General features: G+C 38.6%; 1 protein-coding gene across 2 annotated transcripts in view; it reads left to right on the forward strand.

The window, feature by feature from the left end:
* Nucleotides 1-13080: 13080 nt before the first annotated feature.
* ORC5 (origin recognition complex subunit 5) overlaps nt 13081-26807 on the forward strand; it is a 73279-nt gene continuing 59552 nt past the window's right edge. For both annotated transcript variants that reach the window (XM_082846920.1, XM_082846921.1), the window contains exons 1-4: nt 13081-13227; nt 17510-17602; nt 20603-20803; nt 26585-26659. In XM_082846920.1, coding sequence (XP_082703046.1) covers nt 13156-13227; nt 17510-17602; nt 20603-20803; nt 26585-26659 — 441 coding nt within the window. In that variant the 5' untranslated portion in view covers nt 13081-13155. The remainder of the gene's footprint in view (nt 13228-17509; nt 17603-20602; nt 20804-26584; nt 26660-26807) is intronic.

Consider the following 26807-nt stretch of genomic DNA (forward strand, 5'->3'; position numbering starts at 1 on the left):
TACATACTTGTTACTTTGTAATATTTTTAGTAAAAAATAGAGGAAGCCCACCTTTCAGTGCTCCAAATTAAGAAAGGAAAAGTTGTACTCAGACATTCTCACTGTCAATCATCTCAGATATAAAAGAGAGAGGCACTTCATTTGAATACACCTGCCCCAACCCAGGGAATCAGTGACCAGATCAGGTCCAGAGTTTAACTGTAAACGGGCATCATTTTATCAGCTATTTCTGTGACAGGAGAGGCATTCATTAATAAAACTATGAGACAGTTCCAAGAGAGAAATCTCACCAGTAGAGAACTGAGAAACCAGTGTGTAGATAATACATGGTTATTATTTAAAGAAAATGTTAAAGAGAAATGAAAAAAGCCTTTTTTTTAAATAAAGAACTCTTTGATTTCTGTCACAATGTTCTGAGTCTTTCAAACTAGGTAATTAATTTACATCCTGACAAGTAGGAGGAAGTCTCCCTTGATATTTGACCAATAATTTCTCTAAAATACCTGGAATTTTTTTTTTGCGGTATGCGGGCCTCTCACTGTTGTGGCCTCTCCCGTTGCGGAGCATAGGCTCCGGATGTGCAGGCTCAGCGGCCATGGCTCACGGGCCCAGCCACTCCGCAGCACGTGGGATCTTCCCGGACCGGGGCACGAACCCGTGTCCCCTGCATCGGCAAGCGGACTCTCAACCACTGCGCCACCAGGGAAGCCCTGGAATTTTTTTTAAAAGGAAAATAAATTAGAAAAAATATTTGACATATCAAAAAAAGATTATATTCAACATAAGACAATATCAGAACATAACTGAATTTCCTTGCAAATATTTTTATGGTTTAATATAGCTTTTCTTTGTAGTACACAGGGGGAAACTTGAAAACATCACAACTTTTGCAAGATTTGAATCTTTATCTGACCCTGCTTCTGCCATTCCATTTAAATTTCGCAAAAACTCTAAGCCAGTTTATTAAATCAGAGATTTAAAAGGTCTCTGTGTTTCCAATCTTGCCTGTTTAATGTTCTCAATACTGCTGCCACTGTGATCTTTCCAAGATGCAAAGATCCATGCTCAAAATCCTTCAATGGTTCCCTATAATCTTCAAGATTATGTCTAAACTCCATGTTATGGCATACATGACCTTTTATACCCAGGACACTCTTACCTCTTCAAATTATTTTTATATGCTCCCCTAGCCTTCCTCCTCCATTTCCTTCTCTCTACCTTGTACACAACACTCTGGCTCTGCTGAAACATCTGCGGCTTTTCTAATGTTTTCATGCTCTTTCTAGCACTGGACATTTACACGTTCTTCTAATCCACCTGGCTAACTCCTACTTACATTTCAGCATTTATATCATGTCATTTTCTCTAGGAAGCCTTCCATGATGTGCACTTTTGATGCTATGTCCTAATCACAGCATTTTTGTGTGAGTGGCCCAAGCCCCAATATCCACAGACCCATGCAGTGGGTTTTGTTACATGAAAGGGAACCCTGAGCTTGGGGAACCTGGATTTTTATAATGAGTAGTAAACATGCCTGCACTTTACTCCTGAGAGAGGTATTATCTTTAACATACTGGACAGAAAGCTTGGCTGCCCCTTTGCTCCAGAGAGAGACACTATATCTTCCAAAGCTGTTTACTGGCTAAACATCCTGGAGGAGATAGTCCTGAAAAAAGGGCAGTCAGTGTCTTGCTCATAAGACATACAGAAATTTGAGAGACCCATGGAGGAGTGACTCCCAACAATATTTTGAAGATAGAGCCAAGATTTATGATGGATTTGTGAGGTATTAAGAAAAAAGAAAAATAAATATGACTTCAAAATTGTTGGCCTAAGCAACCAAAAAAATGTAATGCCGATTTACTGAGATGGAACAACTGTGGGAGCAGCAGGGAAAGATAAATGTGGTTTTGGTCAGGCTAATTAATCAACAAGATAATTACAGTCATAATGATATTTATTGGGTATTTTCCATGTGCTTGGCACTGTGTTAAACACATCACATGCATTTAATTGATGAATACTAGCTGAGCACCTTATACATGCTAGTCATTATTCTAGGAGCTGGAGATACCACCGTATTGAACAAGACAGCAATATCTCTGCCTTACATTGTGGTGCTTGCATTGTAATGAAGGACAGTCAGGCTGTTGGGGAAATTCAATATGAGTGGGGATCAACTCATCCTGGAGATACAGAGATGTCAACCTTGTAAGGTAGGTTTTATTTCCCCCCACTTTACAGATGAGAGGAAAAAAGGCTTAGAAAAGTAATATGCCTAAGGTCACAGTTAACAAGTGTTGGAGCCAAGATGCTAACTCAAGTCTGTTTAACTCTAGAGCCTATGCTTCATTATTTGCCTTGTGAATAAGAATGTAATCATGAATATCCACTAGTAAAAGTAAATATAATGTCTTTTCAGAAGTGTTAAATTAGCCTATCCAATAAATTTTCCTCAGAAATGCAATATTGAAAGTTTAAAAAAAAGTAATGTAAAAATAACGGATCTGGCTATTGCAGTGGAAAAGTAACTGAATTGCTTTTTCAATTTAATATTGATTTAATTTCACACTGATATTGGATTTTCTTATATTTCATGACATAAATTACTTTTGAATATAGTTTCATTACATATCCTTATTACTTTCTTTCTCCTTTGTGGCATAATTTTTCAAATTATGTCATTGAAATGAATTTGAGTAAATGTGAATTTGAAAATATTGGTCCTATTCAGTGGAACATTAAAAAAGACTTCTAATATATGTTAGTAGCTCTCAGAGAGTATGAAGCACTGAAAACTGTGGTCCTGGAATGAAAACCCAACACTTAAAAGGAGGTACTTTTTGACCATTTATCAAAGAAAAAGTTTTGTGAAATATATTCCCTGGGGCTATATACAGTGAAATTCTCAGTAATGTGACAGGAACCATAAGAAACATTATATTTTAGGCTAAATGTAATATAAAGAAGAGGGAAAAAATTGTGGAGAAGGGGTTATTACTAACACATTTATTCAACTACTCATTTATTCATTTTGTAAGTATTTATATTAATATTGTTATTTAATAAGATGGCATTTGTAGCACGCAGTAACCTAATTATTGTGTTGGCCAAAAAGATCGTCCGGTTTTTCCATAAGATGGCTCTCCTTGAGCTTAGTTGTCTTTAACTTCATTCAAAACAATTTTCTTAGATTGTATTGTGACAGCTGTCATGTGACAGTGTGCATTTTGAAAAAACTTATCAAAATTGGTGAATTTTTGTGTAGCCATTTTAATATTGAAGATGGAAGAAAAAAGCAACATTTTCGGCATATTATGATTTATTATTTTAAGAAAGGTAAAAACGCAACTGAAATGCAAAAAAAAGAGTTGTGCAGTGTACGGAGAAGGAAGAGTTGTGCAGTGTACGGAGAAGGTGCTATGACTGATCGAATGTGTCAGAAGTGGTTTGCGAAGTTTCTTGCTGGAGATTTCTCGCTGGATGATGCTCCACGGTCTGGTAGACCACTTGAAGTTGATAGCCATCAAACTGAGACATTAACTGAGAACAATCAACGTTGTACCACGCGGGAGATAGCTGACGTACTCAAAGTATCCAAATGAAGCATTGAAAATCATTTGCACCAGCTTGGTTATTATGTTAATTGCTTTGATGTTTGGGTTCCACATAAGTTAAGCGAAAAAAACCCTCTTGACGGTATTTCTGCATGCGATTCTCTACTTAAAAGTGATGAAAACGTTCTTTTTTTTTTTTTTTAATTGTGATGGGCCATGAAAAGTAGATACTGTACAATAATGTGGAACGGGAGAGAATGTGGGGCAAGTTAAATGAACCACCACCAACCACACCAAAGGCCAGTCTTCCAAAGAAGGTGGTGTTGTGTATATGGCGAGATTGGAAGGGAGTTCTCTATTAAGAGGTCCTTCCGGAAAACCAAACAATTGAGCAAAGTACTGCTCCCAGTGTGACGAACTGAAAGCAGCACTTGAAAAAAAAGTGTCTGGAATTAGTCAACAGAAAAGGCATAATCTTCCATCAGGATAACGCAAGACCACATGTTTCTTTGATGACCAGGCAAAAACTCTTATAGCTTTGCTGGGAAGTTCTGATTCATCCTCTATATTCACCAGACAATGGATTCGGATTTCCATTTATTTTGGTCTTTACAAAATTCTCTTAATTGAAAAACTTTCAATTCCCTGGAAGACTGTAAAAGGCACCTGGAACAGTTCTTTGCTCAAAAAGATAAAAAGTTTTGGGAAGGGACTTCCCTGGTGGCACAGTGGTTAGGAATCCACCTGCCAGTGCAGCGGACACAGGTTCGAGCCCTGGTCCAGGAAGATACCACATGCTGCAGAGCAGCTAAGCCTGTGTGCCACAACCACTGAGCCTGCATGCCACGACTACTGAAGCCCGTGTACCTAGAGACCGTGCTCTGCAACAAAGAGAAACCACTGCAATGAGAAGCCCGTGAACCGCAATGAAGAGTAGCCCCCGCTCGCTGCAACTAGAAAGCCCATGCGCAGCAATGAAGACCCAATGCAGCTAAAAATTAATTAATTAATTAATTTAAAGAAAAAAGTTTTGGGAAGATGGAATTATGAAGTTGCCTGAAAAATGGCAGAAGGTAGTGGAACAAAACCATGAATACGTTGTTCAATAAAGTTCTTGGTGAAAATGAAAAATGTGTCTTTTTACTTAAAACCCAAAGGAACTTTTTGGCCAAATCAATACATCTTCACTGCCTGTCTTCCCTGCTAGATTCCAATTTTCACAAGGATGGGTACAATGTCTCTTTTGGTCACACTTCATTCCCCCAGAACTCTGGCATGATAGGTCCTCAATAAATGCTAGACTAATGAATGAAGGAATTAATAAATGAATCTGGGTATTTTCATCCAATTGGTGCCTGAAAAACCATAGGCACGAATATTCATAATACAAGGTTGAAAGTTTTAGGGGCTATAACAAGTGTAAATGATAAATCCTGTGAGACTTGAGAGATTAGAAAATTTTGTTGAGAAAATTGGGGGAGTTTCATAGCATTGGGGCTTGTACTTAAGATAGGCAGATGTGTTAGATTTGGTTTCCTAGAAAACGCAGCCTAAGTCAATGATGAAAGTGCTTTCAGATGGAAGGTTCAAACCAAGGGCAGAAAGGGTGAGTTAAAAGGAAAATGAGATGAGGGAACATACGTGAGCTTGGATTTTAAAAATAACTAGTTGAGTTCCACTCTACTATCTAGAATGTAAAATTATGGAAAGAGCATAATATATGGAAAGACCCTAACAACAAAAAAAGCAGGATAAACTAAAAAAATAATTTTTCTGTAACCCATCGGAGAGCTAAGATCACAGGGAAACCAAGTAGCCTGGCAGCAGGAAAGACAGGCTCCTCCAAGGAGAGATGGGATGGGAGCCCTGACTCACCTGTGGCAAAATAGGAGGTGGGGGTAAGATAGGTGTCATACAAGCAGGGAAAAACATTCAGCTAAAATTTTAAATAATTTGTTAAAGGCCGACTGTGACTAACGTAGAGCCACAGACACAAGGGGAGTTCATACTCACTCACAGGCTCATCTCCACAGACCCCTACTGGATGCCCACCAGGAAGATGGGGGGCAGAGCAGAGAAAGCCTCCCTTGGAGGTGCAAGTCTACAGGAAAGGAAGTGGCCACCTCTCCTTTGGGAAATGAACTTTGAGAAATGTTGGGCATTAGGAACTGAAAAAAAGCACTGCCTGGACCCTTGTTCTGTATAAAACAAAAGTTTTAAGCCTTTGGAAGAAAGGCAGCAAACTCTGTCACCTTCACGGTGCATGTGAAAAGCTAAAACTACAGCTGGAGAAGAATGAAAGGAAAACCCCTCTACTCCTAGAAATGGAGCAGGAAATACTCTCCCACACAAGATCCCCCAAAGACACACCGCAGAGTTTAGCTGCTATGGGGAGGAGGACAGGTTTATTGAGAAAAAAACCACTCCTGAGGTTCATGGCCCGCCTAAGCCTGAAGCAGAAACGGACAACAGAGGATACTCCACCATCCTCCAGGCAGACAAGCAAGTACCAAGTCACAAAAAGCAGCATTCTGTCTCTGGGGCAGAGGCAAGGATGTGTAGAGAGACCATCTCGGAATTGCAGGTGCACAGGAAGGAGCTGCAGATCTCTGTGGGGCCTCTTTTATTAGAACACTAATCCCAAAAGGCGGGCTCCACCCTCATGTCCTAAGCATCTCCCAAAGGCCCCACCTCCTAACACCATCACATTGGGCATTTGGATTTCAACACATGAATTTGGTGATGGGATGTGGGCAGGGGGACACAAACATTCAGACCATAGAACTAAATTTATTAGCATAAAGTTTGTCGATAGTATTTTCTTTGTAATTTTAGCTGTATACTTATTTACGAAAACTTTCCCACTTATTATTAATTTGTACCTCTGGTATGTTAACTTTTTTCAAAACCAAAATTTTGGCTTTATTGCTTCTCCCTATTTGATATTTGTTGCCTATTTAATAAGTTTTGTTTTTATCTTTATTTCTCCTTCTTCCTACACTTTTTGTTTATTCTTAAGTCTTACTACTTAAGTTGAATTCAGCATTAATTTCCAGCTTTTAAGGCTCCATTTCCCTCTTAGTACAGCTTTCACTGTGTTCTACAAGTTTTGACATGTGCTATTTTTGTTATCACTCAGTATTAAATATTTTAAAATATATGATATTTCTTCTTTAACTTGAGTTATTTAAAAGCATGTTTTTGAATTCTCAAACCTATGAATTTTTTATCTTTTAAGTACTGACATCTATTTTGATTGCTGACATCTATATTGAGAAATATGATTTTTATGATACCAATCCTTTAAAATTTGTTTAGACTTGTTTTATACCCTTGTACATGGTGGTCAACTTAAGTAAATGTTCTGCATGTGCTTAGAAAGATGTCTATGTGGTAAATCAAGCCTGTTAATTATGTTTTTTTTCAAATCTCCTATATCCTTACAATTTTTGTCTTCTTAACCTAACAGTAATTTACAGAGACTCTGTTGAAATCCCCTGCTGTAGTAGTGGATTTGTCAACTCTTCCTTGAATTTCCACCATTTTTTGCATTTTATATTTTGGTGTAATTTTAATAGAGCTGTTCCATAATTTTTATGCAATAAAAAAGTTATTATACTTCAGAGTATACTGTATTATGGCCCTCACTTTTGATGAAAGGGAGAAGTATCCATTTTAGTCACGTAATATCCCTGGGTTGTTTCCAAACATGATTACTATGGAAACTAATCAATACGAGTACAGTAGTCCGTCAGAATTCATGGGATTAGTTCCACAGATGCTCGTCTCATATAAAATGGCGTGGTATTTGGATATAACCGATGCACATCCTCCCATATATTTTGAATTACCTCTAGATTACTTATAATATCTAATACAATGTAAACGCTGTGTAAATAGCTGCCAGAGACTGGAAAATTCAAGTTTTGCTTTTTGGAAATTTCTGAAATTTTTTTTTTTTTTTTTTGCGGTACGCGGGCCTCTCACTGCCGTGGCCTCGCGGAGCACAGGCTCCGGACGCGCAGGCTCAGCGGCCATGGCTCACGGGCACAGCCGCTCCGCGGCATGTGGGATCCTCCCGGACCGGGGCACGAACCCGTGTCCGCTGCATCGGCAGGCGGACTCTCAACCACTGTGGCACCAGGGAAGCCCTTTTTTTTTTTTTTTGAATATTTTCAATCTGAGCTTGGTTGAATACACGGATGTGGAACCTGCAGATCCAGAGGGCCGAATATACTAATCAATGGAGTACATATAAATTTTTATCCTAGCAAAAAGATCAGAATGAACTCTCATGTAATAGGTAGGGTTAGTTTTCTTTTGCTGCTGTAACAAATCACCACACACTTAGTCGCTTAAAACAACACAAACTTATTTTCTTACAGTTCTGGAGGTCGGAAGTCTGAAATGAGTCTCACTCATTTCGAGGTTTCAGCAGGGCTGCATTCCTTTCTGCAAGCTCTGGAGAAGAATCCATTTCTTTCCCTTTTCCAGCTTCTAGAGGCTGCCTGCATTCCTTGGCTCCTGTCCCCATTCCTCTCACTTCTAAGCCAGCAAGGTCAGACCAAGTCTCACACTGCCATCTCTCTGGTTCTTCTGCCTCTCTCTTTGACTAGTAATGATGCCTGTAATTGCACTGGGCCCACCTAGATAAGTACTGTCTAATCTCCCCATCTCAGAAGTCAGCTGATAACCTCCTCCCATCTGCAGCCTAATTCCCCTTTGCCATGTAATCTAACATATTCACACGTCCTGGAATTAGGTCGTGGCTATCTTTGGGAAGACATTATTCTGCCTATCCCAGGTGGTAAATGGAGGAAGCAGGAAAGGTGGACATCAAGCTTAGATTGAATTAGAGTTAAGGTTAGAGAAGGTACATAAAATAACACAGCAATCTGCCCAAGTATGACATTGCTTTCAGATCTACTCCATGTTTTCTCCTAATATGAATATGTGAACATAGGTAATTATTATTTAATCAGTATTTATATGTTATTAAAATATGTTTACTTTAGAAAAAAGTCAATATTTGGTTTATTTTCAGAAAATACCCTAAACAATGTCCTCATCCACCTGGGGGGACTTTCACAAATGGCTAACATGGTACTGAGGATACACTATCCAATTTCTAAAGACCATGCTGGTCCTTCACATTCAAACTTCCTTAAGAGTAAATGTCCAAAAGACCTAAAGTTAACTTCATTTCAGAGTAAACTGCCTGGATTTTAACCCAATTTTATTTATTTATATGCTTATTTATTTTTTGCACAACAACCATTTCATTCTTTCTTTTGGGTTTAGGGTAGTCTTCAAAGTAGCTAAAACTACAATAATCAGACTGCTGAATAAGGGTGGATGCCATATTTAAAGACACAGAAAACAATCATCATTGCAACTAAAACTAGAACTTTTGGGGTTTTTTTAGTGTTTTAATTTTTCAGTAGTTTTTCCTTAGTAATTCATTTCATTAACCAAATGTGGTTAAACACGTACTCTGTATCAGAGCTCGTGCTAGTCATTTGGGATAAGTGAAGTCATTAATTAATTCAATAAATATTTATTGAGCGCCTACTATGCACCAGGAACTTTTTTTGATAGAGCTCCTCACAGGCCTTACATTTTAGTGTGAGAGACTGACAATAACAAGTAAAATATGTAGATGACAAGTACTGTGAATAAGTATTGTGAATCAAAATAAAAAAAGGGGAATGGGGGACAGCACAGACTTAAGTGGTCAAAGAAGGCTCCTTTAGTAAGGTGACATTTGAGCAGAGATTAAAGGAGATCAGGAGTGAGCCATGCGAATTAAGATTGAGAAAAGGATTTCAGGAGGAATAGCAAGAGCAGAGTCACAAGAAGCTGGAGCATGCCCAGCATAGTCCAGAGAATGCAAGGAGGCCAGTGTGGCTGAAAGACAGCAAGCTTAAGGAGGAGAAGCAAAACATGAGGTGAGCAAAGGGTGAGGTGGGGAGCAGGTTTTATGGGGTCTTGTACATTGTGAGGATCTGGCTGGCAGGGGAAATGAGAAGGATTTGAGCAGGGGGATGAACTGGAATTACTTTCATAGAATTAGATTAATTTACTATAATAAAATCTTCTGGAAATTTTCCATCTATATTTGGGTTTACCGCTAGTTTATCTGATGCCATGACTAAGTTCCACAACATTATTAAAGATTTTCTTTCTGTTTGATTACTTTTTAAACAATTTATATTTTATTAGTCCTGGAATGCCAGTACATCACAATGTAAACCAGACTTTCAAAATGGCATTGAAAAACAATTAACTTGAAAGCTCATTTTATCACCGAGTATTTTAGGATTAAAGCTTCTATGTTTGTTTAGTAAACAAATCATTAAGTTAAAAACTACAGAATAAGTAACCAAAGATTAAAAGAGCACAGAGGTATTGTTAAAAAAATTAAAGATAATAAAGTTAGCTTCATTAGGTTACTTTTTTTGGTTCATAAACACTTATAAACAAGTTATTTGAGCTTTGTTATAAAAAATAAATTTTCCTGTTGTTTCATGTTATTTGCTTAATGTTTTAACTTTAAAAGATTAAAATTATGGTTAAAGACCCTTTTAACAAATAAAAACTATACTTTTTGCTCATGTTTCATATTGATAGACTTGGCAATTTTCAGTACTCTTTAAAACATCCCTCGTGCGTAACTATTGGTCATGCATGGCTTGTGATGTGTTCACTTTTTCTTTTCTATAGGAAACCGTTCCCACATTATTTTCTCATACTCCTTAAACTAGCACTATATGTATTACCCAAATTTTTGGTTTATAAAACTAATTCCGATAAGTGGAAAACCTAGTGAAACAATCTACTTGTGATTGTAGGTTCTCCTGATTTTTTCCATCAACTAAAACTTGAGTTCTAATACAACTGGCCCCAAACTACAGCTATTAAATATGCTGTAAAGGATTTCAGTGAGCTTTTTACTATTGGGATATTTTTTGAAGACACATTCTTTCTGTGGAAAAAATAATTTACAGTACTTGAGCACCAACTTTCATCTACTACTATTACATTTTTTAAAGGATTATTTGCAGGTTTAATGTGTAACAAACATGTATTCTCTGTGTGTAATCTTATCCAGAGGACTGGCTCAACTACCTATGTGGTGATAACTTCTGTATCTCCTTCTCTAGGCCACTCTCTTTGGGAGCTTCAGATTCTATTTCCACTGGACCTATCTGGTTATCCTGTAGACACTTCAAATTTAATGTGAGAAACTCACTTTGGTCCTAAAGATAAAACTAAATCCTGTATAGATATCACCAAATCTATAAGCCTGCTCCTATTTTTGATTTTATTACTGGCAAAGATGAAAATCAGCTAAATCAGAAACCTAAACGTTACTCTCAAAGACTTCCCCCTCCATCTCATTTAAGCAGCCACTGATTTCTATTAAATGTACTTCTAAATCTCTCTCAGATTCAGCTTCTTCCCAGTATGATGTAGTAGAAAGATTTAGGACTTTGGAATGAAGCAAACCTAGGTTCAAGTATACACTACTTGTAAGATAAATTTCAGCTACTTTTTCCATTTGCAAATCTATTATACTGCAAAGTTTAAATGGGCTAATGTATCTATCACAGTGCCTGCTACATTATGTTTAATAAACCTTAATTGCCATTCCCTGTCACCTTGTTTCCCATTGATTTAGTTTAGGACATTATCATTTATTGTTTAGAACTTTGCAATAGTTTTTTTAACAAGTCAAATTGATCCTATTTTCCATGCTGTAGCCAAAAGGAACTTCCTAAAAGTCAAGTCTTGTCATTTGCTTCTTTGCCTAAAATTCTTCATTGGCCCCCTGCGGCCTATATAAGGTCCAATCCTCTTAGCATAACATACACTTGCCCCAGCCTGACCTCCTGCAACTCTAGGTTTATTCTTAAAAATTACTTGCCAGTCCCTGGCATATGATTGCCTACTTGTCCCTTTTATGTCTTTAGCTTGTCTTTTTGTTCTCCCCCGTTGTGGAGCATCGGCAGGCGGACTCTCAACCACTGCGCCACCAGGGAAGCCCTGAACCCTTATTCTTAAGTCTCAGCATCCCAGTTCCCTCCTCTGAGAAACTTCCCTACACCTGTCCAGGCAGTAAGGCACTTCCTCTCAGGTCAATAATTACTTACTGACTGCTTATTAGGTATGTACCAGCCAGTATAGTATACACTGAAAATGGAGCTGTGAAGAAGACAAGGTTTCCCGCCCTCACAAAGCAGCTAGAGACAGAGACTAACATTTAGATAATTTACTTATAATTTTGTTGAATGCTATAAAAATATAGTGTTATGGGAATGTATAACCCCGTCTTGAGAGGGTGGTCAAGGGCTAGCTTCCCTTAGGAAGAAACACTAAAAGATTTGATGGATGGTGCCATTGTACCCTTTATAATTCTTTCTTAAAGTACTTAGGCAATTGCAGTTGAATTGCTTTCAGTATATGATTTTGACTAGCGGATAAGTTATAGGAGACCACGATTACCAAAAGATCCTTTTGGCTATCACAAATACAAGATTCTGATTCTGATATCCATGACTTAAATCTATGTACATCAGGCACTAAGTATATAATCTTTTATCCCTAGCAATAACCCAGCTATTATTATCTCTCTTTTATAGATAAAGAAGTTAAAGTTCAAAATGAATGTTTCAATGATTCTTCCAAGGTCTCTCTGTTGAGTCAATGGCCCCAACCCAGCAGCTTCAGGATCCCAAACCCTCTTTTCACCATACATTTCTGTCTACTCCTGTATCTGTTTATTTCCAGAATCTTCTAGCGTCTGGTTTCTAGCTCGCGTTCCGCGAACAAATAAACGGAAAGCCTTATGCTAAAGGTAGCATTATTTTTCACTCTTGTTGCCCTCAGAAACTGACACTAGAACTTCCTCCCATTAGGAGGGAGAGGCATTTCCAGATCTGTTTTCAGGCTTGGAGTAAGACTAGTAATTCCAAGTTGTTTATTCGACTCTATCAGTCTTTTTTTTGCACCGGACGCCAATTTTCCACACCCTCCTCAGGAAAAAAAAACCCGCAGCTTTTGTGAATATTGGTTATCTGAGCCCGCTTTCCTCAGGTCCCTGTAAGGAGGCGGGCCTCGGCTCCACGACCGCCTCCCCCTCCTGGGTGGGGCTACACGACAAAGCTCCCCAGCACTTACGGTTTCTAAATTTGGGGCCTTTAGGCGGGAAAGCCGAACCCACAGGTTCTCGACTTAGTGGAGCCCACAGGGCCCCCTTAGCCCCTTCAAGCGCTTTCTCTGTTCGCCCATCCCTGCATCCCCCTCTCGACCTTCGGGTGGCAAAGGCCGCAGCCCGAGACGCCCAACCCCACAAAGCGGGCTCCAGAAACCCCTCTACGGCGCTCAGAGCCCTACCGCTTCAGGCTGTGGAAGACTAGGGCGGGTCCGTCGCTCCTCTTGCGCGCTGACGTCACGCGGACGCACGGCCACGCTGGCTCCTCCCACAAGCCCGAGAGTCCGGTTTCCGGCGAGAGCGCGGAGACCGGAGCGTGGGTGAGGCTGCGGCTGTGAACGCGCAGCGGGCCGCGGGCTGCTCTGTGATTTGGTACCCGCCAGCATGCCTCACCTGGAAAACACGGTGCTTTGTCGCGAGTCCCAAGTGTCCACCTTGCAGTCCCTGTTTGGAGAGGTATTGTAGTCCAGCTATCTTTTCTCTTCCAAATCCCGGAGGCAAACAATTCCGTGGTCTTGCGACATGTTCCAATTTTTAAATTTTCGTTCTGACTGAGGGGCTGTAGACCGTCTTTTGCGTTGAGGTAGGGGGTGTTATAGGTCTCTCCCACTCCTCACCCAAAGTAATTTGTGAGCGGTCTCTTAAACTGCACGGGAAGGACCGGCCTGCACTAGGGCTTGTTGGCCCAGGACGTGATATTTTACGCACGCCACGGTTTTAAGAGGGTGTTAGTCCAGAGTAGCTACTCGAAGTTGCTTCTTACCCCAGCTGAACAGGATTTTATACAACAGATGTGATTGCCCAGTGTTACTTATTCAAAAGTGAGTCCCCACGTTTCAGTGAGGTAGTTAGTGTAAGTTCTGTGTGGATGGGTAGTTGTCAAGACCTGTGAGGGCCAACGCGGTGCTTCAGGTTTAAAACTTAAGCGGCTTTTCCAGCGTTGTTAAAGCACAGAAGAGGTCTAGTCTAGGCTTCTTGACTAGCAGTACAGGTGATGCCTAAGAGAAGAGGTTAAATGTTTCCTCTGGATGAACACTGCTGCGGAGTCCTTTCCGTAGGAGGTAGCATTCATCAATTCCATACTTAATCTGTTTTTGATTATATTCTGGTGGCCTTTAGTGAGCCTTTTGCTTCAGACTCATTAATTAGACTTGGAATTGATCACACTTGGATCTCATCTGTAAGGAGAGTAAATGAGAGTTTAGGGTCACACGTTCTTCCGTCACACCTCTAGTTTGCTTTCATAAGTACTGCTTTCATCCAACTACCTGGATGGCAGTCTGGGGTGGCCTGTGAAGTATTAGTGGAAAAGTACCACCCTCCTCCTAAAGGGGCACATTAGTTAGGGAACTAAGGTCAGGGACTGCACCCTCAGTCAGTATTCTAGTTATAATGCTTTTTTTTTTAATATCAGTTTTTTTTTTAAGGCATTGGGTCTTTTTTTTTTTAACTTTATTTATTTATTTTTGACTGCGTTGGGTCTTCGTTGCTGTGCGCGGGCTTTCTCTAGTTGCGGCGAGCGGGGGCTACTCTTTGTTGCCGTGAGGGGCTTCTCATTGCGGTGGCTTCTCTTGTTGCAGAGCAGGAGCTCTAGGTGCGTGGGCTTCAGTGGCTGTGGCACGAGGGCTCTAGAGCGCAGGCTCAGTAGTTGTGGCACACGGGCCAGTTAGTTGTTCCGCAGCATGTGGGATCTTTCTGGACCAGGGCTTGAACCCGTGTCCCCTGCATTGGCAGGCGGATTCTAAACCACTGCACCACCAGGGAAGCCCAGTTATAATGCTTTTAATTGTAGTTATCAATATTATCACTGCAACATTTTCTTAGTTGTACCTTATGCATTCCTTCCCTGGAGTAGACAAACCCAGATCACTACAAACAGAAGTGGTCCTCCTGAAAATGAATGTTGGCAAATAGAGATGAGTGATATCAATTTGGTGTAAATCACGGGAAGAAGTCATATTTAACAATTTTAATAGTGCTTTTCTGTAAGGTGTTGTGCATGTAGGAGATGCAAAGATCTATAAAAAACTGGTTCATATTTCTTAGCAGATTCATTTATGTATTCAGCAAATAAATATTTAGTAAGCACCTTCTCTGTTCCAGGCACTGTGCCGGATCCTGGCTTATTACAGTTTATGTTAGGTTTATGAAGGTGAAAGGTTAAGTAACAGTGCAAGAGTTCAGTACAGTTCTAGTTAACAGTAGAAAAGATGATGTAAGGTGGAATATTATTAAGCACCAAATAGTGGATGCAGATAAGTGTGGTGGGATTCCAGGAAAGGAGAGTTTTAGTGTAGCTTGGAAAAGTGTCCTGAAGGATATCTTGTGCTTCTCTTTCAAGGTGAAATATAGTATTAGCAGAGATGCTCAGCAAGCATGCGTTTAATTCTTGTTACAGAATTTTTGAGCTAGTTAATTTACGAGAGGGTTATGTATAAACTTAAGAAAAGAATCTGTATGAAACATCCATTTTTAATCTGTTGGGCTGCTCTTGCCATAGGCATTTGCCATTAGAAAGTATTTTCCTGTATAAATCTGAGTTCCTGATTTGTCTTGCTAAAAGGAAATTTGTAACTTGGTGGCTAGAATGTAATAAATGTTTGTGACTACAGTTGGCCTTTGAACAATGTGGGAATTGGGGGTGCTGACCCCCTGTGGAGTTGAAAATCAGTGTGTAACTTTTTTTTTTTTTTTTTTTTTTTTTGGCGGTACGCGGGCCTCTCACTGTCGCGGCCTTTCCCGTTGCGGAGCACAGGCTCCGGGCCCAGCCACTCTGTGGCATGCGGGATCTTCCCAGACCAGGGCACGAACCCGTGTCCCCTGCATCGGCAGGCAGACTCTCAACCACTGCGCCACCAGGGAAGCCCAGTGTGTAACTTTTGACTCACCCCAAACTTAACTGCTAATAACCTTACCGATAAATAGTCAATTAACACATATTTTGTATGTTATATGTATTATATTCTGTATTCTTACAATAAAGTAAGCTAGAGGAAACGAAATGCTATTAAGAAAATCATAAGGAAGAGAACTAATTTATAGTACTATACTGTATCAATACTGTTAGTTTACCTTGTTTATAAGATGAATTGTCTGTCAATATCTACATCAATATTGTCTTAATAATACAAAACACTGGGCTTCTTATACATATTACTAACTAGACATTAAAAATGAAAAGATAATGTGAAAAAGAAATTCATATCTATTTACAGGTATAATGATTCATACATTGATAACAAAGAAGCAGCGATATAATTGCTTTATGGTAGCCTTCTGTTATGGATAGAATTCCTTCATGGTAGCCTACCTATATACTAATGAATGAACCCTTATAAAGTTTCATGGCATACAGTATTCCAGTCATGTTCATAATACAGTATTGTAAACACATGGTTACATTTTTTTTGAAAAATCACTTACCTGTGATGATAGGCTAATACACTGTTTCTCCAATTATAGGAAGGAAGGAGGGGTAGGAAGAAGGGAGAGGGAGAGAAAGAGGGGAGAGGCTGGGAGGCACAGACATACCATATGGTATGTATGGTAATGTAATCCTTTGGGAGCAAAGTTATAAAACAGAAAACTAACACATTATTAATTTTATATTAAATATCATTCACCTTATGCCTTTGTAAGGATATACTATTATCTACATATATTTTACGCTTCATGGCATACTTAATTTTTCCTATGTGTTTAGGCAACGTGGTTCATCTGTGAGTTTTTTCAAATTGTTGCAAATCTCCAGAATTGTTTCGAATATGTTTATTGAAAAAAATCCATGTATAGATGAACTCAAGCAGTTCAAAACCTGTGTTGTTCAAGCGTCAACTGTACTATTGTAGTGGTAGATGATGATCATAGAGACTCTACTTTTTCACGGAAATTGCATCATCCAATTTTCTTATAATTATTTTTTAAGTGTATGTGAATTCCTCCAAAGCAGGTTTTATCTCTAACTGATATTTGTACTCTTTAGTGCATCATGGTTTTCAGCATTTAGCAGCTGTCTAATTAATGTTCATTGAATGAATGAAACATATTTGTAGTATTGACCAGACCAATATAGGGGTGTTTGACAATTTTTACTTTTCTCTAGGCTGCTGACTCATAATGTACTTCAGGAGAATCTTGGGAATATGTATTTTGAAATATATGCTGTGTAGATTTGATCATTGAAAACAATGATGAAATGTACACATTTAGGCCAAGGTAAATGTAGTAAGCGTAATTCAGAAGTATCCTGTAAGTTTTCCTTAGAACAGAGGACTCTTGAAATTCTTTCTAGTCCTGTGTTTACATATGCTTAGTTTAAAAGCTTTAGAATGTAGAGTGAAGTTGCAGCCTGTGGGCTTAGATTCTATAAAAAAGGGTTAAGAAAAAAATGAAGTATGGTCAAAATCATTCTTGAAAAATCTGTTAAATCTCTCAAATTTGAAAATACAAACATTTATATATATAAACCTGTATAATAATAAAAAGGGTTGAATATATGTATGTATAGTAATATATCATATATAATAGATAGGCCAAATGTGATTTTCCAGAAATTTTGAGAAAGAGTAGAGTTGAATTCAAGTAGGTTTGAGGTATAATGATGAATCCACTAAATGCTCACTGTTGAAATCATTTGGATTGAATAATTTACTTTATCATGGAAAAGTTTGTCACAAGTTGATGAATGTTTATTTTCTGTTTTGTATGTGCAGACTGATATTTGTCTTTTCTCTGCTAGAGACATCATTTCAGTTTTCCATCCATTTTTATTTATGGACATACTGCCAGTGGAAAGACCTATGTAACACAAACTTTGTTGAAAACTTTAGAGGTAAGAATATCCCAAACTCAGTGTTAATTGATTTTTATTCATAGACTCCTAGAAATAGAAGGGATCTGGGAGATATTTAGTTTACCTTTCTCTGAAGGAATATCTTCTACATAAAACATTTCTGACCAACTTTTTGTTGAAGACCTTCAAAGACTGTAAGCTTCAGAAGGTATTGTTAAATAACTTGAGCCTTCATGTTAGAATGTACTTTTTAAGTTGAGCCAAATTACTCTCTCTAACTTTGATTGGACGATAATATTTGGGGGAAAACACACATAATAATACATTCTTTAAAAATACTAAAATCTGTTTCTTCTCCATTATTGTACATATTTGAAATATTGATAGTGATAAGTCTGAATCTCCACAAGTACAAAACTAAATATGTCACCTTTACCCTTCTTCCCATATTGCCTCTAACAGTGAATTTCACCATTCACACAGTTGTCTAAACTTGCTCTTTACTCTTTCTTTATCCTCACTCTCTTAGTAAATTGAACAGTAAACACATCCTGTTGATTCTGTATCATTAATGTCTTGACTCCATGTAGCTTGAATCATAGCCATTGCTGCTACTTGAGTTTCATTTACCATTATTTCTTTCATTTATTTCCACAACAGTTTCCTAAGTGCAGTCTGTTCTCCACCCTGCAGCTAGTCCATGAAAATCTTAAATAAGATATTTAGGAAAAGGTTCGGGTGTTTTGCCTGATACATAATACCCTTCATGAGCTGAGTTCAGTTTATCTTTCTTAACGTAATGCCTAAGAATTTGAGATAGAGTCTGGCAGACTCATGTTTTTCTTCTGGGTTCACCCCTTAGTGCTTTCGCATCTGAAAAGTAGGGCTAATAGTGACAACATTTGGAATTGTGAGAATTCAGTGAGTTAATACATGAAAAGTGCTTACCACAATACTTAGTATATAGTAAGCACTCAAAAAAGTTTAGCTGCTATTGTTCGTGATTATTGCCACACCCTCTTTCATATCCTAAGCCAGGGATGGGCAAACTTTTTCTTATGGGCCAGATAGTAAATATTTTAGGCTTGCGGGCCAGGTACTTTATATTACAACCACTCAACTCCTCCTTAGTGTGGAAGCAGCCATGGACCGTGTCTATCTAAATGGGCATGGCTGTATATATCAAAACAGATTGCTAACCCAAAGGCTGTAGTTTGCTACCCCCGGTCCTAACTAGCTCAGAGTATGTGTGTTTTGTGTGGCATACTGAACTATTTTACAGTTCTTGCTGTCTCTTACTTTCAACCCTTGGCACATACTGCTTGGAATGGCTTTCTTGTACTCATTCACTCCAACTCTTCTACCCTATTATTTGGCAAATGCTTATTTATTTTGCTATGTTTTCTTGTGTTTACACTTTGGGTAGCCTTTTTTGACTCTCTAGGCAGTGTTAGATGCCCCTCTGTTGTGCAGCCTCAGCACTCTGTGCTTAATTCTGTCGTAATATTTATCCCGTTCAGCTGTGATAAATGTTTGTGTTTCCCTGGCTTGAAACTGTTTCTTGAGATTATTCCCAGCACAGTTCTTGGCATACATCAACTTAGGGATTTTAGCCTTTGATCCTGAAGTTTGCCTGTGCATTTTAAAATACAGATGCCTGAGGTTCATACCAGGCTTCAGAACCTGAGTGTACAAGGTCCTCGCTCAGGCATTTGCATTTGGACCTCCCTGCATGAAGTGTCCAAAAATATCTATATTGAATAAAAGCATGAAAACTGAATATGGAAGTTCCATAGTTAAGGGCTGTATTTCATTTTTTTTTTTTTGTATTTCATTTTTTAATGTATCTTGATTTTTGTTGCTGCTTAAACATTGTAATGATAATTATCACCACTTTTGGTATAGGTACACAAAGAGACATTTAGAATATGCTGCCATTAAAGGTCATGGATAGCACACAGGTAGCAGTAAACAAGACAGTCTTAACAGAGCTATTGTGGACTGTAGTTCATAAAGGAGTGGGGGTAAGGGAGGTCAGAAAATGCTGGTGAAATTGTGCCTAAGTAACTATAATGTAGCCTTAGTTACACTGCTACTCTGAGAAAGAAAAGCCTCTTTATTGGGTGAGATTTATAGAATGTCGCTAAAAATAGTTATAGGTTCCATTATTTGTGCCAGATGCCACACGCTGTCTTCCTCTGAGTGATCAGTACTGCTTTTGTGATTTCATTTTGAGAACAGACTATATTTATAAATCTTTTTTTTCCTTGTTACTTCTGGAATTACCTCCATTTTGATAGTTCTCTAAATGAAGAGCTAGTTCTAACTCCTTATAGGGGGATTACTCTGGTTTTTAACTCTTAAAAATGTTTTTTTGGTTTAGGTGTGTCCATGATTAAAAATATTATTTTAAAATTATAAGTAAGAAATTCCCACTAAGAATTTTAACATTCACATGTTCTTGGGTTTCTTTGTAAGAATTCCTTAGCGGGAAATACAGGTTTGCTTTCAATCCCTGTAGGAAACAAATGAAAACTCAAATAATTAAAGTGTGTTTAATGGAGGGACTATAATATTTTACAAAGGTTGAAGAAATGTTAAGGGAACCAATAAGGGATGGTGATGTGCTGAGAGCCTTTACCTCTCTCAGACCTGAATGGCACAGGAAGGAGCTGTAATCAGGCCCCAGCAAGAGGTGTAGCCTTTGATGAGAGGCTGCCCAGCTCGAGCTGTTGCCTTTGATAGAAGATGCAGCCACTGTCAAGCTGTGGGATGGGGGTGGGAGTCAAGGGAATGAATATTCACCTTCTTTCTCTTACCACTTTGCTTCTGTCTCCTGGTTCTTCCCTTTGGCTGAATCCAGCAAGAGTTAGAAAATGAGTCTGGGCGACGCAGTCTGTAGTGGTCAGCCTCCTGGGGCACAGAGCAGTTTGGAGAATGGTGGGGTATAGATTTAGAAGGGCAAATGGCGGATATCCAGCAGAGCCGTGGTTGTGGATATGTGTTTTCTGTTTACACTTTTTTGGTTTTTGTTTTCAGCTTCCACATGTCTTTGTGAATTGTGTTGAATGCTTTACCTTGAGGCTGCTTTTGGAACAAATTTTAAACAAGCTGAATCATCTTAGTTCTTCAGAGGGTGAATGTTCTACTCAAATAACCTGTGAAACATTTAATGACTTTGTTCGCTTATTTAAACAAATAACCAAAGCTGAAAGTCTCAAGGATCAGACTGTATATATTGTAAGTATCATCTCTTATTTGAAAACTGATTTATTAGATCAATTTCCATATTTTTCTTTTGAGACTTATGTACAGTGCATTGTACAAGGTGCTTATGCAACATAAAAATGTTTTAGATATATTTCTTTTTTTAATTGAGCTATAGTTTTTTAATTGAGGTATGTATAGTTGATGTACAACATTAGATAAATTTCAGGTGTACAGCATAGTGATTCACAATTTTTAAAGGTTATACTCCATTTATAGCTATTATAAAATATTGGCTATATTCTCTGTGCTGTACAATGTATCCTTGTAGCTCATTTATTTTATATGTAGTAGTTTGTACCTCTTAATCCCCTACCCTTATGTTGCCCCTCCTTCCTTCCCTCTCCCCACTGGTGACCACTAGTTTGTTCTCTTATCTATGAGTCTGTAGATGTAGTTCTTATCTAAAGGGAGCTTCACTTCAGTAGAAAAGCTATGACGTACTCACATATGACTACATATAGAATGTGATTAGTAATAACCATGATATGCAAAGCACTGATTCAGGCACATCTGGTACGGCTTCATAAGGTGGTAACATTTGAGATAGGTCCAAAAGAATGATTCGGGTATCATTAGGAAGAAACTGAAGAAGAGGAATTTCCTGTGGAGGGAATTAGGCAAAGGCATACAGGTGGGAATGGAGGCCAGGGACTGCCAAGTAGTCTGGTCTTAGTGGGTTTAAAGTATGAAGGAAGAGAAAGAAGAGTAGAAAGGTGGGTGGGGGTAGATCAGGGAGTGTCTTGAAAACCATACTAACGAGCTTTATTTCATTTCTTAGGCAGTGAGAGGCAAGGACGTAGTGAAGACTAGAGCAACAAACATGCTTTAGGAAGACTGCTATGAAGGCATGTTGAATAGGTGAATTTGAGGGGATTGAAAGACATAGGCTAGATGGTTTTGAGGCTCTTGTAACTGTTTCCATTAGAGGAAATTTGGGCCTGGACTAGAGTTGGGGCAGAAGATGCAGAAAAGAATAAATGGAAGAGACAGCAAAGGTCAAACTTGTCAATTATATATGGGGCAGGTCTGGGAAAGATGAATTGTTTGATTTTAGGTTGGCTAAGTTTAAGTTTTAGTTGTTACATCAATGTGAAAATAACTAGCAGACAACTGAAAATATATAACATGTTTTACATTAGTGAGATTTTATAACACCTTAACCTTATTTTAAAAAATGATTATCTCTGGAATTGAAATTAAAATTTAATATAATACCTTCTCATAATGGCTAAGTTTATACTCACTGAAGGGACCACATCTTATGCATTCTTGCATCTCCTTAAATGTATAAAACAGTTCCTTCCACATTTTAATTTTGTTCATTTATTTATGCAAATATTTACTGAGTACTTCTTATGTGCCAGGCACTATTTTAGATACTGGAGATGGAACAGAGACAAAATAGTGTCTGCCCACTTGTGGCTAATTCCTCTGATTGAGGAAGATATGTAGTAAGCAAGTTAATATGTAGTATGTCAGATGTGGTACATTAGAGTAAGGGAGAATCCCCTGGGCGGGGGAGGCTAGTTATTTCTAAGTGGGGAAGGCAGAGAAGATCTCACTGAGATGATGATAACTGAGCTGAAACCTGAAGGAAGCGAGGGGCAAGTCATGAAAATATCTGAAAAAAGAGTATTCCAAGCAAAGAGATTTACGTGAGCATACAGAGGAGACTGGAGCATGCCTGTGTATTCAAAGAATATGAAGGAGGCCATTTTGGCTGGAATATAGTTTAAGTAAGGGGGGGAGGGGTAATGTTGAGAATCAAATGAAGGGTACAGGTACGTTTGATTCTTCATTTGAGAATCAGACGAAGAGTACAAGAGTACACTAGTGCAGGCTAGTGTTACGGGTTGATTTGTTTCCTCCAAAAATTCGTATGCTGAAATTCTAACCTCTACTACTTCAGAATATGACCTTATTTGTAAATGGGGTCGTTGCAGTTCTAATTAGTTAAGTTGAGGTCATACTAGAGTAGATTGGGCCCCTCATCCAATATGACTGATGTCCTAATAAAAAGAAGAAATTTAGAGACAGACACGCACATAGAGAAAATGCCACATGAAGATTGGAGTTATGCTGCCACAAGGCAGAGGATTACCAGGAGCTAGGAGAGGGACCTGATACATGTCCTTCTCTAGAACCTTCATGGGAAGCATGGCCCTGCCAATAACTTGATCTTGGACTTTTAGCTTCCAGAACTGTGAGATAATAAATTTCTGTTGGTTAAGCCACCCTGTTTGTGGTACTTTGTTATGGTAGCCCTAGGAAACTAATACAACTAGTTATGAAGCATTTGTATTAATCTAGGCAAACAACATGTTGGCTTAGACCGGGGTAGTAGCAATGGATATGGTAAGATATGGACTGGATATATTTTGAAGGTAGGGTTGACAGAATTTTCTGATAGAGTGAGTGTGGAGGAGAAGAGAAAGAAAGAAGTCAAGCATGACTCAAAAAAAAAAAGTTTTTGTGTGCTTGAAGGGATAAGGTTGTCATTATCCGAGTGGAGAAAACTGCAGCAGGTGGGGTCTTGCTGGGGGAGAAGGAGTGATGAGGAATTTGGTTTGGGGCATGTTAAGTCCAAGTAGAGATGTTGAGTTGGCACTTGGATGCTTGAGTCTGAGGTCAAGAGAGGTCCAAGATGGAGATACCATTTTGGACTTCTGAGCATACAGTAGTAGTACTTAAAGCTGTGAGACAGGATTAGGTCACCGAGAGAGTGAGTGAGTTAGAAAAGAGGTGAGGCCAGTGACCGGGTATTCTGGTGCTCCAGTGTTTAGGGGATGAAGAAATGAGGAGACAAGGGCTTCCCTGCTGGCGCAGTGGTTGAGAGTCCGCCTGCCGATGCAGGGGACACAGGTTCGTACCCCGGTCCGGGAGGATCCCACATGCCGCGGAGCGGCTGGGCCCGTGAGCCATGGCCGCTGAGCCTGCGCGTCCGGAGCCTGTGCTCCGCGGCGGGAGAGGCCACAGCAGTGAGAGGCCCGCGTACGGCAAAGCAAAAACAAAAACAAAAAAAGAAATGAGACAAGAAATCAGTGATGTACTGATGTCCTCTATAAAGAAAACTTGGAGAGTGCATAGTCCTGGAAGTTTCTCTAAGCTGCCCCTTTCCTGGTCCTTTGGCTAGAGAAAGTAAGGTTTTGGTTGGGGCTCTTTTGGTCTATGCTGCTTGGCCTTCCTGTGTTGCCGGCTTATTCAGCTCGACAAACGGGATATGTGAGGCAAAAAGACAACTTAGACAATTCACCCTCTGAAGTGAGTTGTCATTCTTCTGGTCCTGAGGTCCCTAGCTGGTCTGCCTCCTTCTTTCCACCTTTCAGAGCCCCATTTGTTTTATATGTAATACTCAAGATTCTTAGTTTTACTTAGGAGGAAGAGGAAAAAGTGCATCTACTCCATCTTAGAAGCAAAAGTCTAATTTTTTTTCTTAAGAGCAAGTACATAGTGAAGAATTAATAACTACTAGTATAGTTTGGCACTGTTACCTTCATTTATGCTGAGACGACTCTAGTTTAACCCACCATTGCTTTTGCACCATTAGTGCAAATGTCACCATGATGAGAAAGGCATATAAATTTTTAGTATTATTATGAAAATAGTTTTGACCTCGCCAACTTCCTGAAAGAGTATCAGAAACAGCACACCCCCCTACCCTCACCTCACAGGGGACCACAGACTACACTTCAGAAACCAGTGATGTAGGAAATAAGTTGATCTTTCACTGGGTAGCGTAGGCAACAAGATCACTGGTGGAGAGAGGGATTTAAGGAAATGAGTCTACCATATCAGAAGGAGGTCATTTATGTGGATTTTGAAATATCCAAAACTACAGGAGTTATATTAGAGATGTGATAGTCAGAAGCTATAATATTTAAAGACCAAGGAGGAATGACCCCAGAGTGTTGGATGACTCCAACAAGTAGAGTTTCAAAGTTGTGTCTTTAGGGAAGAGGGAGAATCAATATTCTGCAAAGAGCCATGAGGAAGAAGTAGGACCCAACTCACTTTTCAGGCCCAATGGATCAAAGTAGGCATTCAATAAGTTATTTGTTAGATGACTGAACATTAGGGTGGAAAAGTTTGCAGGTGTTTAGCATAGAACATTATTTAGAGTAAATCGTAGAACGTTCAGCTAGCTAATACATGAATTGGTAAGTTTCAGCACTTAGGAAATAATGTAGAAAGATGTCTGAGGATGTTTTCTAGTCAGTAAACAAGCTTACAAATCAAGTCTATTAGAATACCTTCAGGTAAATTATTTTTTAAATGTTTGAATCTGAATTAAAATGTTAACTTCTTTGAATATTAGTTATTTGATAATTGCTTTTTTTTTAACATCTTTATTGGGGTATAATTGCTTTACAATGGTGTGTTAGTTTCTGCTGTATAACAAAGTGAATTAGCAAAAATATGGAACGCTTCACGACTTTGCGTGTCACCCTTGCACAGGGGCCATGCTTATCTTCTCTGTATCGTTCCAGTTTTAGCATATGTGCTGCTGAAGCGGGCACTGATAATTGCTTTTGAAGAAGGATCATTTATTAAAATACCATAAAACCGTTAATTATAGTTGGTTAATTGTATCCAGTCAGAAGAATGAACTATTAACTTATTGCTTCAGCTTTGTGTTTTGCATTAAAATGGGCATACAAATGGACCAGTTTATTTGAATTAATCTGTGTTATGTATTAGAGAGTTTTAAAATGGAAATTGATGGGAAAATTGCAATTGAGAATACATAGTGGAGAAACTAATTTGTATCTTTTTAGTGGTAAATAATTTTAGCTTTATTTTGTCTAAATGAATTAGGAATGAAATATCTTAAGTTGATTACTCTTATACGTTGTTTCAAGCTATCTATTAATCAATAAAAACAATTTGGACTATCCAGGGAAATAATATATTCCCTGCATTTAAATTTTATTCCTAATTTAAATGATTATAATTTGCAACATAATCCCAGTAGCATTATCATAACACTGAACAAAAATTTAATCTTTCTTGGGGCTTCCCTGGTGGCACAGTGGTTGAGAGTCCACCTGCTGATGCAGGGGACGCGGGTTTGTGCCCCAGTCCGGGAAGATCCCACATGCCGTGGAGCGGCTGGGCCCATGAGCCATGGCCGATGAGCCTGCGCGTCCGGAGCCTGTGCTCCGCAACGGGAGAGGCCGCAACAGTGAGAGGCCCGCGTACCGCAAAAAAAAAAAAAAAAAAAAAAAAAATTTAATCTTTCTTAACATGATCGGTTTTCTAGTTAAACAGGGTTTAGTATCGAGTTACAAAGTTAAAGCAAGAAAAGTTTTATATGATGAAATTCAGAATTTTCTTCTATCTCTCAGGTCAGAAAGCTTTGTAATTATTGGTACGTGGTAGACATTTATCTTTTACTAAATGTAATTAAAAATGCACATAGTTTTATTTCTTGTATACCTATAAGAAAAGGTCCTTAGAGCATCTTCATTCATTATCTTTTTGATGGTATATCTTTAAAACAAACCTATTTTAGTTTAACTATGACCCATTCTCTAAAATCTGCGTTGAAACATTTTGTTAGTAGTTCATTTTTTAACTTATTTGACCTATTTGAAATGTCTTCCACAAATGTAAATACTGTTTAAAAAATTAATTAATAAGTTCCATTTTTTTTAACATGGGAAGTTCAGATAATTTTGCATTATATTATGTAAATGTTTTGCTAAAGGGCTTTTAAAATCAATTTTGACACTGCTTTTTTTTTTTCATAAGGTTCTTGATAAAGCAGAGTATCTAAGAGATATGGAAGCATATCTTTTACCTGGATTTCTTAGGTTACAAGAATTGGTAAGTGAGGAATGAATTCTTTTCCCCTATGGCCTAATCAGTAGAACTGTGTTGTCACATTTTTTCATTTTGCCAATTTGATAGGTGAGAAATAATCTCTTAATATAAAGTTGATATGCATTTCTCTATTACATGTGAAGTTGAGGAT

This window comes from Leucopleurus acutus, assembly GCF_964270905.1.
Source record: "Leucopleurus acutus genome assembly, chromosome: 9".
NCBI lineage: Eukaryota > Metazoa > Chordata > Mammalia > Artiodactyla > Delphinidae > Leucopleurus > Leucopleurus acutus.